At 40.1% G+C, this 20,418-nt stretch overlaps 1 protein-coding gene across 1 annotated transcript in view; it reads left to right on the top strand.

Annotated features, from left to right (window-relative positions):
- The window catches only part of LOC117324856 (receptor-type tyrosine-protein phosphatase S-like), a 168,629-nt gene extending 148,305 nt beyond the window's left edge, over window positions 1-20,324 (top strand). The window contains 6 exon segments of the mRNA XM_033880684.1: window positions 1,654-1,727; window positions 2,443-2,577; window positions 2,832-2,963; window positions 5,437-5,594; window positions 19,354-19,489; window positions 19,853-20,324. Of these exon segments, the coding sequence (XP_033736575.1) occupies window positions 1,654-1,727; window positions 2,443-2,577; window positions 2,832-2,963; window positions 5,437-5,594; window positions 19,354-19,489; window positions 19,853-19,927 (710 nt within the window). The 3' untranslated portion in view covers window positions 19,928-20,324.
- Window positions 20,325-20,418: the final 94 nt, after the last annotated feature.

Genomic DNA, 20,418 nt, shown 5'->3' on the forward strand with positions numbered 1-20,418 from the left:
GAGGGCGATACACTAACATTTGTTACCAGGTAAATACTACTAAAATACAAACTAGAGCATATATAATGTATACAATGATTGTTAATATCACGAGTAGATATTACACAAAGTCTATCAGAGGGCGATACACTAACATTTGTTACCAGGTAAATACTACTAAAATACAAACTAGAGCATATATAATGTATACAATGATTGTTAATATCACGAGTAGATATTACACAAAGTCTATCAGAGGGCGATACACTAACATTTGTTACCAGGTAAATACTACTAAAATACAAACTAGAGCATATATAATGTATACAATGATTGTTAATATCACGAGTAGATATTACACAAAGCCTATTATAGGGCGATACACTAACATTTGTTACCAGGTAAATACTACTAAAATACAAACTAGAGCATATATAATGTATACAATGATTGTTAATATCACGAGTAGATATTACACAAAGCCTATTATAGGGCGATACACTAACATTTGTTACCAGGTAAAAATACTACTAAAATACAAACTAGAGCATATATAATGTATACAATGATTGTTAATATCACGAGTAGATATTACACAAAGCCTATTATAGGGCGATACACTAACATTTGTTACCAGGTAAAAATACTACTAAAATACAAACTAGAGCATATATAATGTATACAATGATTGTTAATATCACGAGTAGATATTACACAAAGCCTATCAGAGGGCGATACACTAACATTTGTTACCAGGTAAATACTACTAAAATACAAACTAGAGCATATATAATGTATACAATGATTGTTAATATCACGAGTAGATATTACACAAAGTCTATCAGAGGGCGATACACTAACATTTGTTACCAGGTAAAAATACTACTAAAATACAAACTAGAGCATATATAATGTATACAATGATTGTTAATATCACGAGTAGATATTACACAAAGCCTATCAGAGGGCGATACACTAACATTTGTTACCAGGTAAAAATACTACTAAAATACAAACTAGAGCATATATAATGTATACAATGATTGTTAATATCACGAGTAGATATTACACAAAGCATATTATAGGGCGATGCACTAACATTTGTTACCAGGTAAAAATACTACTAAAATACAAACTAGAGCATATATAATGTATACAATGATTGTTAATATCACGAGTAGATATTACACAAAGCATATTATAGGGCGATGCACTAACATTTGTTACCAGGTAAAAATACTACTAAAATACAAACTAGAGCATATATAATGTATACAATGATTGTTAATATCACGAGTAGATATTACACAAAGCATATTATAGGGCGATGCACTAACATTTGTTACTAAGTACAGTAATATATATGTATTAATTATTGAATACCCATCTCGTCCACTGATTAGATAAGGAAATATTTTGTAGAAACACTAATACTGGCTTACTGATTCCCCATCATCCACACACGTACCGACCTGTACGCTGATAACTAGCGGCATTACTTCAGTTCAAATTATCATTCATAACGAAATGTTGAGCTCATTAGAGGATAGCGAACATCTGAGTCTCGTGAAGTACTGGGTAATAGGCTCGATTTTAATTTCGTTTTATCACCCCTGATATGATACCGATATGTGGGTAATGTTTGATATCATTGTGACATTGTCTGTCTCACAGCCAACAGATGTCGCCCGTACCTGATGACTCGGGTGGAAGATTACAACGATTATATTAACGCAACCTTCCTCAATGTAAGTACGTCACAAACATCGCCTGGTTTCCCCCCCCCCCCCCCACCCCACCCCCCCACCCCCACCCCCCTTCCTCAATGTAAGTATCGCCTGGTTCCATTCCCCCCCCCCCCCCTTCCTCAATGTAAGTACGTCACAAACATCGCCTGGTTCCTTCCCCCCCCCCCCCCCTCCTTCCTCAATGTAAGTACGTCACAAACACAAACATAGCCTGCCCCCCCCCCCCCCCCCCCCCCCGATAATGGGTCCCCCCGATAATGACACAGCTGAGCTCATCAAGTAGTAATATTTGGAATTTGATATTAATGCCTGAAACTATATTCATAATGACAAATATCGCTCTGGAGGAGCTATATCAGCAACATGTTGTAACATATTCTATTACTGATGGCATCAATAGAAAGGCCACAAATTATATAACAAAACAGTGTCATACACTGATTTATTCCTGCTCAACATCTTTATATTCTCGGAAACGATTAGCAGAAATCACGTTACAAAAGATTCAAATCTTCATTGTGGATTTCAATTCATATTTACTTTGTTATTTGATATCACTAATAGTAGATCTAAGAGAACTATAATAAGATTGTGGATCTGTAATATCCTACTGGTATAGAGATTTGTCTGTATACAGGGTAATATCACATTGTTATAGAGATTTGTCTGTATACAGGGTAATATCACACTTTAATAGAGATTTGTCTGTATACAGGGTTACCGACGGAAGGACGCCTACTTAGCCACCCAGATGCCCATGCCCAACACCGTGGTGGATTTTTGGAGGATGATATACGACCATAACTCATATTGTATAGTCATGCTGAACGAGGTGGATCCCCATGACGAGGTGACCTTTACATTACCATCCTTGTTTTGTCAGAACATTGTATCCTCGCATGTATGATTGAAGTCGTAGTTGCGTAGGCTTTATAATGTTATAAGCCCTTTGTTCCGCGTCCTCTATCGATTAAGAATAAAATGTCGTTGTTCATCGCTTTACATTGATTTCCTATGCAAAGAAAGATTTGTTTGAATATGTTGGTATAGGGTCAAAATTGAAATGTTTCCAATATAATAATGAATGTTTACATATGGATGTAGATGATGGAGCAGTATTGGACGTTGGACACGTGTGGCGAGAAGTACGGACCATTTATTGTGGAGACCACTGCTGAAATCAAATCTGATCCCAGTATTACAGTACGGGACTTCACAGTCACCAATACCCAGAACGTAAGTACGGGACTGTACAGTCACCAATACCCAGAACATAAGTACGGGACTGTACAGTCACCAATACCCAGAACGTAAGTACGGGACTGTACTGTCACCAATACCCAGAACGTAAGTACGGGACTTCACAGTCACCAATACCCAGAACGTAAGTACGGGACTGTACTGTCACCAATACCCAGAACGTAAGTACGAGACTTCACAGTCAACAATACCCAGAACGTAAGTACGGGACTGTACTGTCACCAATACCCAGAACGTAAGTACGGGACTGTACAGTCACCAATACCCAGAACGTAAGTACGGGACTTCACAGTCACCAATACCCAGAACGTAAGTACGGGACTGTACTCTCACCAATACCCAGAACGTAAGTACGGGACTGTACAGTCACCAATACCCAGAACGTAAGTACGGGACTGTACAGTCACCAATACCCAGAACGTAAGTACGGGACTGTACAGTCACCAATACCCAGAACGTAAGTACGGGACTTCAGAGTCACCAATACCCAGAACGTTAGTACGGGACTGTACTGTCACCAATACCCAGAACGTAAGTACGGGACTGTACAGTCACCAATACCCAGAACGTAAGTACGGGACTGTACTGTCACCAATACCCAGAACGTAAGTACGGGACTTCACAGTCACCAATACCCAGAACGTAAGTACGGGACTTCACAGTCACCAATACCCAGAACGTAAGTACGGGACTGTACTGTCACCAATACCCAGAACGTAAGTACGGGACTGTACTGTCACCAATACCCAGAACGTTAGTACGGGACTGTACAGTCACCAATACCCAGAACGTAAGTACGGGACTGTACTGTCACCAATACCCAGAACGTAAGTACGGGACTGTACTGTCACCAATACCCAGAACGTAAGTACGGGACTTCACAGTCACCAATACCCAGAACGTAAGTACGGGACTGTACTGTCACCAATACCCAGAACGTAAGTACGGGACTGTACTGTCACCAATACCCAGAACGTAAGTACGGGACTGTACTGTCACCAATACCCAGAACGTAAGTACGGGACTGTACAGTCACCAATACCCAGAACGTAAGTACGGGACTGTACTGTCACCAATACCCAGAACGTAAGTACGGGACTGTACATGCAGATGTACCCTAGCTCTTGACTAGAAACATCATTCTATGGTTGCTTCACGTGCAGATGTACCCTAGGGCTTGACTAGAAACTTCATCCTATGGCTGCTTCACGTGCAGATGTACTCTAGGGCTTGACTAGAAACTTCATCATACGGTTGCTTCACGTGCAGATGTACCCTACAGCTCGACTAGAAACTTTATCCTACGGTTGCTTCACGTGCAGATGTACCCTAGGGCTTGACTAGAAACTCCATCACACGGTTGCTTCACGTGCAGATGTACCCTAGGGCTTGACTAGAAACAGCGTCCTATGTGCTTCATGTGCAGATGTACTCTGTCGCCGGAGATTAATTTTTTGTAGGAGTTGATGTTATTCCATTTGCTGTTTTCTTCTCTCTTGTTCTTTTGAAGTAGTTTATATTGATATTTGTAGATTGTATTAGTTATTTTTAGATATATTTATAATGCGACATTTTTGACAATGTGACTCTTTTTCCGGATACAATACATGTAAAGAGCTAGTGTTGATTTGTAAAAAAAATTGAATCACACTGCTATCGAAATGTTTATTTTTTCGTCTACGTGTTGTCATTGCAGCATCCCATGGTGAAGTGATTAAAATATTTCTCAGTTTTATGTTTAATCTTCCAGAAAATAATAAAAGTATAACTTAATGCTTTGATTGCGTGTCCGTGATGTAATATATGGTGCATGCGTGGTGATACATTGAGGGATTAATCAGCGTATAGCGTCAAAATACGAAAGTATGGCTATTTATGTAGTCACAAGAAAAATCTTGAACAAAAACGTCAAGGTTGAAGGAATTAAACAATTGATCAATTGTTCTCCAGAGATAAGCTAATGTTTAATCCAGTACTCATCTAATACGCCGTAAAAGTCGAATGGCCAGAAAATAGTGATCAATAAATTTTATGTGAGTAATGCTTTCGTGTAACGTCTGACTTTCCCCGAGAGAAACACGGCACACGACATGTGACTGAACTTCGATAGATAAATGGAACACCGTGTGTTACCATAAACTGGTTAACAAACGGACCTATCAGAAATTTATAAAAGTTTTAAAGACAATGAGTCATTGAGCTTTTTAAATGAGTACTGTATATCATCATTTACAAAATATTCCTATATACTAAAATTAAATTTGTCTTCATTAGATAGGCGATATCGCAGTCTTGGTATTCACAACGAATTAACTGTAACACGGAAATATCATCAGCAATAGCTATGAATAGGTAAAACAACTCCGTTGTCGATTCTATGAAATATTTAGCGTGAATGAAATCCCTCTCATTTTGTCTCATTTTGACCTTGTTTAATGTCTCTCTCCAGCCACAAGAGGTGCCACGGGTTGTCAGACAGTTTCACTTCCATCGTTGGCCCGAGATGAGTGTGATTCCTAGCTCGAAAGCCGCCCTGCTCGAACTGCTGGACCAAGTGGAGATATGGCAGAAACAAAGTGGCAACAGGCCAGTCACCGTCCACTGTCTGTACGTATAGTTACTGACTACATTCCACTGTCTGTACGTATAGTTACTGACTACATTCCACCGTCCACTGTCTGTACGTATAGTTACTGACTACATTCAACCGTCCACTGTCTGTACGTATAGTTACTGACTACATTCCACCGTCTGTACGTATAGTTACTGACTACATTCCACCGTCTGTACGTATAGTTACTGACTACATTCCACTGTCTGTACGTATAGTTACTGACAACATTCCACCGTCCACTGTCTGTACGTATAGTTACTGACTACATTCCACCGTCCACTGTCTGTACGTATAGTTACTGACTACATTCCACCGTCCACTGTCTGTACGTATAGTTGTTACTGACTACATTCCACCGTCCACTGTCTGTACGTATAGTTACTGACTACATTCCACCGTCTGTACGTATAGTTACTGACTACATTCCACCGTCTGTACGTATAGTTACTGACTACATTCCACTGTCTGTACGTATAGTTACTGACTACATTCCACTGTCTGTACGTATAGTTACTGACTACATTCCACTGTCTGTACGTATAGTTACTGACTACATTCCACCGTCCACTGTCTGTACGTATAGTTACTGACTACATTCCACCGTCCACTGTCTGTACGTATAGTTACTGACTACATTCCACCGTCCACTGTCTGTACGTATAGTTACTGACTACATTCCACCGTCTGTACGTATAGTTACTGACTACATTCCACCGTCTGTACGTATAGTTACTGACTACATTCAACCGTCCACTGTCTGTACGTATAGTTACTGACTACATTCCACCGTCTGTACGTATAGTTACTGACTACATTCCACCGTCTGTACGTATAGTTACTGACTACATTCCACTGTCTGTACGTATAGTTACTGACTACATTCCACCGTCCACTGTCTGTACGTATAGTTACTGACTACATTCCACCGTCCACCGTCTGTACGTATAGTTACTGACTACATTCAACCGTCCACTGTCTGTACGTATAGTTACTGACTACATTCCACCGTCCACTGTCTGTACGTATAGTTACTGACTACATTCCACTGTTTGTACGTATAGTTACTGGCTACATTCCACTGTCTGTACGTATAGTTACTGACTACATTCCACCGTCCACTGTCTGTACGTATAGTTACTGACTACATTCCACCGTCCACTGTCTGTACGTATAGTTACTGACTACATTCCACCGTCCACTGTCTGTACGTATAGTTGTTACTGACTACATTCCACCGTCCACTGTCTGTACGTATAGTTACTGACTACATTCCACCGTCTGTACGTATAGTTACTGACTACATTCCACCGTCTGTACGTATAGTTACTGACTACATTCCACTGTCTGTACGTATAGTTACTGACTACATTCCACCGTCCACTGTCTGTACGTATAGTTACTGACTACATTCCACCGTCCACTGTCTGTACGTATAGTTACTGACTACATTCCACCGTCCACTGTCTGTACGTATAGTTACTGACTACATTCCACCGTCTGTACGTATAGTTACTGACTACATTCCACCGTCTGTACGTATAGTTACTGACTACATTCAACCGTCCACTGTCTGTACGTATAGTTACTGACTACATTCCACCGTCTGTACGTATAGTTACTGACTACATTCCACCGTCTGTACGTATAGTTACTGACTACATTCCACTGTCTGTACGTATAGTTACTGACTACATTCCACCGTCCACTGTCTGTACGTATAGTTACTGACTACATTCCACCGTCCACCGTCTGTACGTATAGTTACTGACTACATTCAACCGTCCACTGTCTGTACGTATAGTTACTGACTACATTCCACCGTCCACTGTCTGTACGTATAGTTACTGACTACATTCCACTGTTTGTACGTATAGTTACTGGCTACATTCCACTGTCTGTACGTATAGTTACTGACTACATTCCACCGTCCACTGTCTGTACGTATAGTTACTGACTACATTCCACCGTCCACTGTCTGTACGTATAGTTACTGACTACATTCCACCGTCCACTGTCTGTACGTATAGTTGTTACTGACTACATTCCACCGTCCACTGTCTGTACGTATAGTTACTGACTACATTCCACCGTCTGTACGTATAGTTACTGACTACATTCCACCGTCTGTACGTATAGTTACTGACTACATTCCACTGTCTGTACGTATAGTTACTGACTACATTCCACTGTCTGTACGTATAGTTACTGACTACATTCCACCGTCCACTGTCTGTACGTATAGTTACTGACTACATTCAACCGTCCACTGTCTGTACGTATAGTTACTGACTACATTCCACCGTCTGTACGTATAGTTACTGACTACATTCCACCGTCTGTACGTATAGTTACTGACTACATTCCACTGTCTGTACGTATAGTTACTGACAACATTCCACCGTCCACTGTCTGTACGTATAGTTACTGACTACATTCCACCGTCCACTGTCTGTACGTATAGTTACTGACTACATTCCACCGTCCACTGTCTGTACGTATAGTTGTTACTGACTACATTCCACCGTCCACTGTCTGTACGTATAGTTACTGACTACATTCCACCGTCTGTACGTATAGTTACTGACTACATTCCACCGTCTGTACGTATAGTTACTGACTACATTCCACTGTCTGTACGTATAGTTACTGACTACATTCCACTGTCTGTACGTATAGTTACTGACTACATTCCACTGTCTGTACGTATAGTTACTGACTACATTCCACCGTCCACTGTCTGTACGTATAGTTACTGACTACATTCCACCGTCCACTGTCTGTACGTATAGTTACTGACTACATTCCACCGTCCACTGTCTGTACGTATAGTTACTGACTACATTCCACCGTCTGTACGTATAGTTACTGACTACATTCCACCGTCTGTACGTATAGTTACTGACTACATTCAACCGTCCACTGTCTGTACGTATAGTTACTGACTACATTCCACCGTCTGTACGTATAGTTACTGACTACATTCCACCGTCTGTACGTATAGTTACTGACTACATTCCACTGTCTGTACGTATAGTTACTGACTACATTCCACCGTCCACTGTCTGTACGTATAGTTACTGACTACATTCCACCGTCCACCGTCTGTACGTATAGTTACTGACTACATTCAACCGTCTACTGTCTGTACGTATAGTTACTGACTACATTCCACCGTCCACTGTCTGTACGTATAGTTACTGACTACATTCCACTGTTTGTACGTATAGTTACTGGCTACATTCCACTGTCTGTACGTATAGTTACTGACTACATTCCACCGTCCACTGTCTGTACGTATAGTTACTGACTACATTCCACCGTCCACTGTCTGTACGTATAGTTACTGACTACATTCCACCGTCCACTGTCTGTACGTATAGTTGTTACTGACTACATTCCACCGTCCACTGTCTGTACGTATAGTTACTGACTACATTCCACCGTCTGTACGTATAGTTACTGACTACATTCCACCGTCTGTACGTATAGTTACTGACTACATTCCACTGTCTGTACGTATAGTTACTGACTACATTCCACTGTCTGTACGTATAGTTACTGACTACATTCCACCGTCCACTGTCTGTACGTATAGTTACTGACTACATTCCATCGTCCACTGTCTGTACGTATAGTTACTGACTACATTCCACCGTCCACTGTCTGTACGTATAGTTACTGACTACATTCCACCGTCCACTGTCTGTACGTATAGTTGTTACTGACTACATTCCAACGTCCACTGTCTGTACGTATAGTTACTGACTACATTCCACCGTCCACTGTCTGTACGTATAGTTACTGACTACATTCCACCGTCCACTGTCTGTACGTATAGTTACTGACTACATTCCACCGTCCACTGTCTGTACGTATAGTTACTGACTACATTCCACCGTCCACTGTCTGTACGTATAGTTACTGACTCCATTCCACCGTCCACTGTCTGTACGTATAGTTACTGACTACATTCCACTGTCTGTTCGTATAGTTACTGACTACATTCCACCGTCCACTGTCTGTACGTATAGTTACTGACTACATTCCACCGTCCACTGTCTGTACGTATAGTTACTGACTACATTCCACCGTTCACTGTCTGTACGTATAGTTACTGACTACATTCCACCGTCCACTGTCTGTACGTATAGTTACTGACTACATTCCACCGTCCACTGTCTGTACGTATAGTTACTGACTACATTCCACCGTCCACTGTCTGTACGTATAGTTACTGACTACATTCCACCGTCCACTGTCTGTACGTGTAGTTACTGACTACATTACACCGTCCACTGTCTGTACGTATATTTACTGACTACATTCCACCGTCCACTGTCTGTACGTATAGTTACTGACTACATTCCACTGTCTGTACGTATAGTTACTGACTACATTCCACCGTCCACTGTCTGTACGTATAGTTACTGACTACATTCCACCGTCCACTGTCTGTACGTATAGTTACTGACAACATTCCACCGTCCACTGTCTGTACGTATGGTTACTGACTACATTCCACCGTCCACTGTCTGTACGTATAGTTACTGACTACATTCCACCGTCCACTGTCTGTACGTATAGTTGTTACTGACTACATTCCACCGTCCACTGTCTGTACGTATAGTTACTGACTACATTCCACCGTCTGTACGTATAGTTACTGACTACATTCCACCGTCTGTACGTATAGTTACTGACTACATTCCACTGTCTGTACGTATAGTTACTGACTACATTCCACTGTCTGTACGTATAGTTACTGACTACATTCCACCGTCCACTGTCTGTACGTATAGTTACTGACTACATTCCACCGTCCACTATCTGTACGTATAGTTGTTACTGACTACATTCCACCGTCCACTGTCTGTACGTATAGTTACTGACTACATTCCACTGTCTGTACGTATAGTTACTGACTACATTCCACTGTCTGTACGTATAGTTACTGACTACATTCCACCGTCCACTGTCTGTACGTATAGTTACTGACTACATTCCACCGTCCACTATCTGTACGTATAGTTGTTACTGACTACATTCCACCGTCCACTGTCTGTACGTATAGTTACTGACTACATTCCTTATTTTGTTTAGTTTGGAGGGATCGTGAAGGTTGGATATATTTACATTACCAGTAAAGTGTTAAACAACGGACAGTGTTCATTATCGGGCCTCATTAGATTGATTAAACGTAAAGGTCATAGTTGAATTAGTGATCTTTTCAGAATGATTAAAACTGAAAATTGTACTGTTTGTTCTGCGTTGTTAGCATGGTAATAGTCGTGTACCACGCTAAGAAATTATTTATGTATCCAGAGATGCCCTACACAATTTAATTTGACTTACGTCATTAAGCAAATTTGGTTTATTACATTGTTAATTACATCTCCATGTAGGTTTCCTAGCTGACACCGCGATATTTCTATGACCTTATCCATGGGATCACTGATACATCTATAGATTTACCCACCTAGAAACTTGATTACATTGGATCACCAGGAGAAATGTATATTGTAGCCCTAGCGATTGTGTTCTGTCGGAGTATTCGAAATCATGGTCACTTACGCCAGCATAAAGGAAAATATAATCCTTTTTATTTTTGTGCGAAACAGAAAGAAACTATCTGATGTATTAAGCTGCATAATTCCTACCTTCAAAATAAGTTTAAATAATTTAAATAAACGTCAAAAATGTTTGAATTGGAGGGTTGACAGTATAGAACTCTATAAATAAAACTTCGAATTAATTCATTATTTATGCAGTTTAATATTCTTGATTATCTATTACCCAACACCCATATGCTGTACATGCTGTCTGACAGTATTCTCAGCGTGAGCATTAAGTGTTCCTGGAAGATAAATGACATTGTGACCGAACGTATATAGGGATTCAGCCGTATCGTCGATATAAATGGCTATCTACAACTACCAAGGTGTGTTGTAATGGATTAACCACACATAAACCCACCATACACCCAATTACTGTCTGCCGATTACATTCCACATTGATTATTGTTTGTACCGAGACGACGGTGTATCTAATAGAGATTAGACACTGTCATCAGCCGGTACGAGGCAATTAACTGTTTTGTTCAATTCCCGTCCAGTTACAAAACGTTCCACTGATACGTAACCACTCCAAACTTAACTCGTCCTATTACATAGCTATATAATAATCAAGCGTAAAGACAATGGAAGGAATGATAAAGCCTACGGGTTATTCTATATTTAGGTTGAAATTGTGATATTTGGAGATGTAATCAACAAGATCTCATAACGACAAAACACAAGGACACAAGTTATTTCACAAGTATTTACATTGGTCGAGACGTTTTAAGACAGCGGCTCTATGGCATATATGTACCTACACGTGTACGTACTTCTTCTCTGTGGTATGGGATGTCGCGGACGAACGTAGCTCAAGGTGTTCGTCACGAGCGTTCCCCCGCGAATACAATGGCCCTGCCAAGTGTTCGTCACGAGCGTTCCCCCGCGAATACAATGGCCCTGCCAAGTGTTCGTTACAAAGCGATCCCCGCAAATAGAATGGGTCACCAAGTGTTCGTTACGAACGTTCCACCGCGAATAGAATGGGCCGTCCATTCTTATTGTGTGAGGGACTGACGTTTGCTTCCCTGAAATGAGCTCGCAAGTGATTTCCGTGTCTTCTGCTTAGGAAACGACACATCATCCTATTGTTACAGTCCCACCTACTCTATACTAAACACACCATCCTATTCCTACAGTCCCACCTACTCTATACTAAACACACAATCCTATTCCTACAGTCCCACCTACTCTATGATAAACACATCATCCTATTACTACAGTCCCACCTACTCTATGATAAACACATCATCCTATTACTGCAGTCCCACCTACTCTATACTAAACACATCATCCTATTCCTACAGTCCCACCTACTCTATGATAAACACATCATCCTATTGTTACAGTCCCGCCTACTCTATACTAAACACATCATCCTATTACTACAGTCCCACCTACTCTATGATAAACACATCATCCTATTCCTACAGTCCCACCTACTCTATGCTAAACACACAATCCTATTCCTACAGTCCCACCTACTCTATACTAAACACACCATCCTATTCCTACAGTCCCACCTACTCTATGATAAACACATCATCCTATTGTTACAGTCCCACCTACTCTATACTAAACACATCATCCTATTCCTACAGTCCCACCTACTCTATACTAAACACATCATCCTATTCCTACAGTCCCATCTACTCTATACTAAACACATCATCCTATTCCTAGAGTCCCACCTACTCTATACTAAACACATCATCCTATTGTTACAGTCCCACCTACTCTATACTAAACACACCATCCTATTGTTACCGTCCCACCTACTCTATGATAAACACATCATCCTATTACTACAATCCCACCTACTCTATACTAAACACATCATCATATTGTTACAGTCCCACCTACTCTATACTAAACACATCATCCTATTGTTACAGTCCCACCTACTCTATACTAAACACACCATCCTATTGTTACAGTCCCACCTACTCTATACTAAACACATCATCCTATTGTTACAGTCCCACCTACTCTATACTAAACACATCATCCTATTGTTACAGTCCCACCTACTCTATACTAAACACATCATCCTATTACTACAGTCCCACCTACTCTATACTAAACACATCATCCTATTCCTACAGTCACACCTACTCTATACTAAACACATCATCCTATTACTACAGTCCCACCTACTCTATACTAAACACATCATCCTATTGTTACAGTCCCACCTACTCTATACTAAACACATCATCCTATTGTTACAGTCCCACCTACTCTATACTAAACACAACATCCTATTGTTACAGTCCCACCTACTCTATACTAAACACATCATCCTATTGTTACAGTCCCACCTACTCTATACTAAACACATCATCCTATTGTTACAGTCCCACCTACTCTATACTAAACACATCATCCTATTGTTACAGTCCCACCTACTCTATACTAAACACATCATCCTATTACTACAGTCCCACCTACTCTATACTAAACACATCATCCTATTACTACAGTCCCACCTACTCTATACTAAACACATCATCCTATTACTACAGTCCCACCTACTCTATACTAAACACATCATCCTATTGTTACAGTCCCACCTACTCTATACTAAACACATCATCCTATTCCTACAGTCCCACCTACTCTATACTAAACACATCATCCTATTGTTACAGTCCCACCTACTCTATACTAAACACACCATCCTATTGTTACCGTCCCACCTACTCTATGATAAACACATCATCCTATTCCTACAGTCCCACCTACTCTATACTAAACACATCATCCTATTGTTACAGTCCCGCCTACTCTATACTAAACACATCATCCTATTGTTAAAGTCCCACCAACTCTATACTAAACACATCATCCTATTGTTACAGTCCCACCTACTCTATACTAAACACATCATCCTATTGTTACAGTCCCACCTACTCTATACTAAACAAATCATCCTATTCCTACAGTCCCACCTACTCTATGATAAACACATCATCCTATTGTTACAGTCCCACCTACTCTATACTAAACACATCATCCTATTACTACAGTCACACCTACTCTATACTAAACACATCATCCTATTACTACAGTCCCACCTACTCTATACTAAACACATCATCCTATTGTTACAGTCCCACCTACTCTATACTAAACACATCATCCTATTCCTACAGTCCCACCTACTCTATGATAAACACATCATCCTATTGTTACAGTCCCACCTACTCTATACTAAACAAATCATCCTATTCCTACAGTCCCACCTACTCTATGATAAACACATCATCCTATTGTTACAGTCCCACCTACTCTATACTAAACACATCATCCTATTACTACAGTCACACCTACTCTATACTAAACACATCATCCTATTACTACAGTCCCACCTACTCTATACTAAACACATCATCCTATTGTTACAGTCCCACCTACTCTATACTAAACACATCATCCTATTGTTACAGTCCCACCTACTCTATACTAAACACATCATCCTATTGTTACAGTCCCACCTACTCTATACTAAACACGTCATCCTATTACTACAGTCCGACCTACTCTATACTAAACACATCATCCTATTGTTACAGTCCCACCTACTCTATGATAAACACATCATCCTATTACTACAGTCCGACCTACTCTATACTAAACACATCATCCTATTGTTACAGTCCCACCTACTCTATGATAAACACATCATCCTATTCCTACAGTCCCACCTACTCTATGATAAACACATCATCCTATTGTTACAGTCCCACCTACTCTATGATAAACACATCATCCTATTACTACAGTCCCACCTACTCTATACTAAACACACCATCCTATTCCTACAGTCCGACCTACTCTATACTAAACACATCATCCTATTGTTACAGTCCCACCTACTCTATGATAAACACATCATCCTATTCCTACAGTCCCACCTACTCTATGATAAACACATCATCCTATTGTTACAGTCCCACCTACTCTATGATAAACACATCATCCTATTACTACAGTCCCACCTACTCTATACTAAACACACCATCCTATTCCTACAGTCCCACCTACTCTATACTAAACACATCATCCTATTGTTACAGTCCCACCTACTCTATACTAAACACACCATCCTATTCCTACAGTCCCACCTACTCTATACTAAACACATCATCCTATTGTTACAGTCCCACCTACTCTATACTAAACACATCATCCTATTACTACAGTCCCACCTACTCTATACTAAACACACCATCCTATTGTTACAGTCCCACCTACTCTATACTAAACACACCATCCTATTGTTACAGTCCCACCTACTCTATACTAAACACATCATTCTATTCCTACAGTCCCACCTACTCTATACTAAACACATCATCCTATTACTACAGTCCCACCTACTCTATACTAAACACATCATTCTATTGTTACAGTCCCACCTACTCTATGATAAACACATCATCCTATTCCTACAGTCCCACCTACTCTATACTAAACACATCATCCTATTCCTACAGTCCCACCTACTCTATACTAAACACATCATCCTATTGTTACAGTCCCACCTACTCTATACTAAACACATCATCCTATTGTTACAGTCCCACCTACTCTATACTAAACACATCATCCTAATACTACAGTCCTACCTACTCTATACTAAACACATCATCCTATTGTTACAGTCCCACCTACTCTATACTAAACACATCATCCTATTCCTACAGTCCCACCTACTCTATACTAAACACATCATCCTATTCCTACAGTCCCACCTACTCTATACTAAACACATCATCCTATTCCTACAGTCCCACCTACTCTATACTAAACACACCATCCTATTCCTACAGTCCCACCTACTCTATACTAAACACATCATCCTATTCCTACAGTCCCACCTACTCTATACTAAACACATCATCCTATTGTTACAGTCCCACCTACTCTATACTAAACAAATCATCCTATTGTTACAGTCCCACCTACTCTATACTAAACAAATCATCCTATTCCTACAGTCCCACCTACTCTATACTAAACACATCATCCTATTGTTACAGTCCCACCTACTCTATACTAAACACATCATCCTATTGTTACAGTCCCACCTACTCTATACTAAACACATCATCCTATTCCTACAGTCCCACCTACTCTATACTAAACACGTCATCCTATTCCTACAGTCCCACCTACTCTATACTAAACACGTCATCCTATTCCTACAGTCCCACCTACTCTATACTAAACACATCATCCTATTGTTACAGTCCCACCTACTCTATACTAAACACATCATCCTATTACTACAGTCCCACCTACTCTATACTAAACACATCATCCTATTGTTACAGTCCCACCTACTCTATACTAAACACATCATCCTATTCCTACAGTCCCACCTACTCTATACTAAACACATCATCCTATTACTACAGTCCCACCTACTCTATACTAAACACATCATCCTATTGTTACAGTCCCACCTACTCTATACTAAACACATCATCCTATTCCTACAGTCCCACCTACTCTATACTAAACACATCATCCTATTGTTACAGTCCCACCTACTCTATACTAAACACATCATCCTATTCCTACAGTCCCACCTACTCTATACTAAACACGTCATCCTATTCCTACAGTCCCACCTACTCTATACTAAACACGTCATCCTATTCCTACAGTCCCACCTACTCTATACTAAACACATCATCCTATTGTTACAGTCCCACCTACTCTATACTAAACACATCATCCTATTCCTACAGTCCCACCTACTCTATACTAAACACATCATCCTATTACTACAGTCCCACCTACTCTATACTAAACACATCATCCTATTGTTACAGTCCCACCTACTCTATACTAAACACATCATCCTATTCCTACAGTCCCACCTACTCTATACTAAACACATCATCCTATTGTTACAGTCCCACCTACTCTATACTAAACACATCATCCTATTCCTACAGTCCCACCTACTCTATACTAAACACGTCATCCTATTCCTACAGTCCCACCTACTCTATACTAAACACGTCATCCTATTCCTACAGTCCCACCTACTCTATACTAAACACATCATCCTATTGTTACAGTCCCACCTACTCTATACTAAACACATCATCCTATTACTACAGTCCCACCTACTCTATACTAAACACATCATCCTATTGTTACAGTCCCACCTACTCTATACTAAACACATCATCCTATTCCTACAGTCCCACCTACTCTATACTAAACACATCATCCTATTACTACAGTCCCACCTACTCTATACTAAACACATCATCCTATTGTTACAGTCCCACCTACTCTATACTAAACACATCATCCTATTCCTACAGTCCCACCTACTCTATACTAAACACACCATCCTATTGTAACAGTCCCACCTACTCTATACTAAACACATCATCCTATTGTTACAGTCCCACCTACTCTATACTAAACACATCATCCTATTGTTACAGTCCCACCTACTCTATGATAAACACATCATCCTATTGTTACAGTCACACCTACTCTATGATAAACACATCATCCTATTCCTACAGTCCCACCTACTCTATACTAAACACATCATCCTATTGTTACAGTCCCACCTACTCTATACTAAACACATCATCCTATTACTACAGTCCCACCTACTCTATACTAAACACATCATCCTATTCCTACAGTCCCACCTACTCTATACTAAACACGTCATCCTATTACTACAGTCCCACCTACTCTATACTAAACACATCATCCTATTGTTACAGTCCCACCTACTCTATACTAAACACATCATCCTATTCCTACAGTCCCACCTACTCTATACTAAACACGTCATCCTATTGTTACAGTCCCACCTACTCTATACTAAACACATCATCCTATTACTACAGTCCCACCTACTCTATACTAAACACATCATCCTATTGTTACAGTCCCACCTACTCTATACTAAACACATCATCCTATTCCTACAGTCACACCTACTCTATACTAAACACATCATCCTATTCCTACAGTCCCACCTACTCTATACTAAACACACCATCCTATTGTTACAGTCCCACCTACTCTATACTAAACACATCATCCTATTGTTACAGTCCCACCTACTCTATACTAAACACATCATCCTATTGTTACAGTCCAACCTACTCTATACTAAACACATCATCCTATTACTACTAACACACATCCTATACTACAGTCCCACCTACTCTATACTAAACACATCATCCTATTACTACAGTCCCACCTACTCTATACTAAACACATCATCCTATTCCTACAGTCCCACCTACTCTATACTAAACACGTCATCCTATTACTACAGTCCCACCTACTCTATACTAAACACATCATCCTATTGTTACAGTCCCACCTACTCTATACTAAACACATCATCCTATTGTTACAGTCCCACCTACTCTATACTAAACACAACATCCTATTACTACAGTCCCACCTACTCTATGATAAACACATCATCCTATTACCACAGTCCCACCTACTCTATACTAAACACATCATCCTATTCCTACAGTCCCACCTACTCTATACTAAACACATCATCCTATTGTTACAGTCCCACCTACTCTATACTAAACACATCATCCTATTCCTACAGTCCCACCTACTCTATACTAAACACATCATTCTATTACTACAGTCCCACCTACTCTATACTAAACACATCATCCTATTGTTACAGTCCCACCTACTCTATACTAAACACATCATCCTATTGTTACAGTCCCACCTACTCTATACTAAACACATCATCCTATTACTACAGTCCCACCTACTCTATACTAAACACACCATCCTATTCCTACAGTCCCACCTACTCTATACTAAACACATTATCCTATTCTTACAGTCCCACCTACTCTATACTAAACACATCATCCTATTCCTACAGTCCCACCTACTCTATGATAAACAAGTCATTCTATTTAAGCGTTTCGCTGCGTTCCTGTCATACATGTCAGTTGATATTATTGTGTGATAAAGGTCGAACAAACTGTACTTATGATTAATTTGCTGACAGATAACCTTTTGAGATTAAGCAACGTTTCTTTATTTGTGACTGTCTCCGAAGGGTTTAAACCTCACTACAACCTTTTTTAACTACTTTCAGGGACGGTGCCACCCGCAGCGGGCTGTTTGTAGCTACAAGCTGCGTGTTAGAGAGGATGAAAACCGATCGGGAGGTTGACGTTTTCCAGGCTATTAAACAACTGCGTTTGAACAGAACCCAGATCATTGACTGTCTGGTACGTCCACAGAGAAACAATAACACTCTTCACTCCTCACTTCTAATCTACTTTAGAGTTCTATTAAAATCAATGCCCGATTGCTTCCCACTCGGATTACACATTTTACTTTCCTTTTCGTATGCCCTAATGCAATACCGTCCTAGTCAATAATTCAAACTTTCTCTCTGTTATCTCAATGTGCCTTAAACCCCTAATAATGTGAATGTATCAGCCGAAATGAGAGGTTTTTTTCAGTTGTTTATTCGGAGAGTTTTTATCACTACCTTTTGTCGTAAACATCGTGAACATGAAAATTCATCCATTGTTTAACAATGTGTAATGTCTCCTTTAATTATGTTGATTACGTTTTGTTAATTTCAGGAGCAGTATAGGTTTTGTCACGAGATAGCTCTAGAGTATCATGCTACAGTGAGTGCGCTGACGACGTTTTCTTGATACGGTGGACAACTGGCTTTACTATGATAACTGACGTGTTGTCAGCTGGCTTTACTATGATGACTGACGTGCTGTCAGCTGTGTTGTCACTCTGTGACTAGTGACTTCACGTGTAGTTACAACAAATGCTCCACATGTTTAATCATGAGAGGAACGAGCCCTGTATAAAAACGGATTGCTGCCGGACGTGCAGGGAGTACTAGTATACCAACTGGACATACGTTTCACCCCAAAGACATCCAGTTCTTATGTGAAAACGTTATACTGTAGTAGATTTTTATATTGTGATGGGATTATTTCCGCAATTTGTTTCTCAAAAGGAGTCCATTCATGTATGTGTCATACTTTCAATGGAACTAAAACAGAGGAAAGCTCAATAAATACGGTTATAAAAACACTAACCTTTACATCCTGTAGCATATAGTGTTCCAAGATATTACCTGACAAACTATAGAAAACACTACACTCATGTGTAGACCGTGGAGTGACGT

The sequence above is a fragment of the Pecten maximus genome, chromosome 4 (assembly GCF_902652985.1).
Source record: "Pecten maximus chromosome 4, xPecMax1.1, whole genome shotgun sequence".
Lineage (NCBI taxonomy): Eukaryota > Metazoa > Mollusca > Bivalvia > Pectinida > Pectinidae > Pecten > Pecten maximus.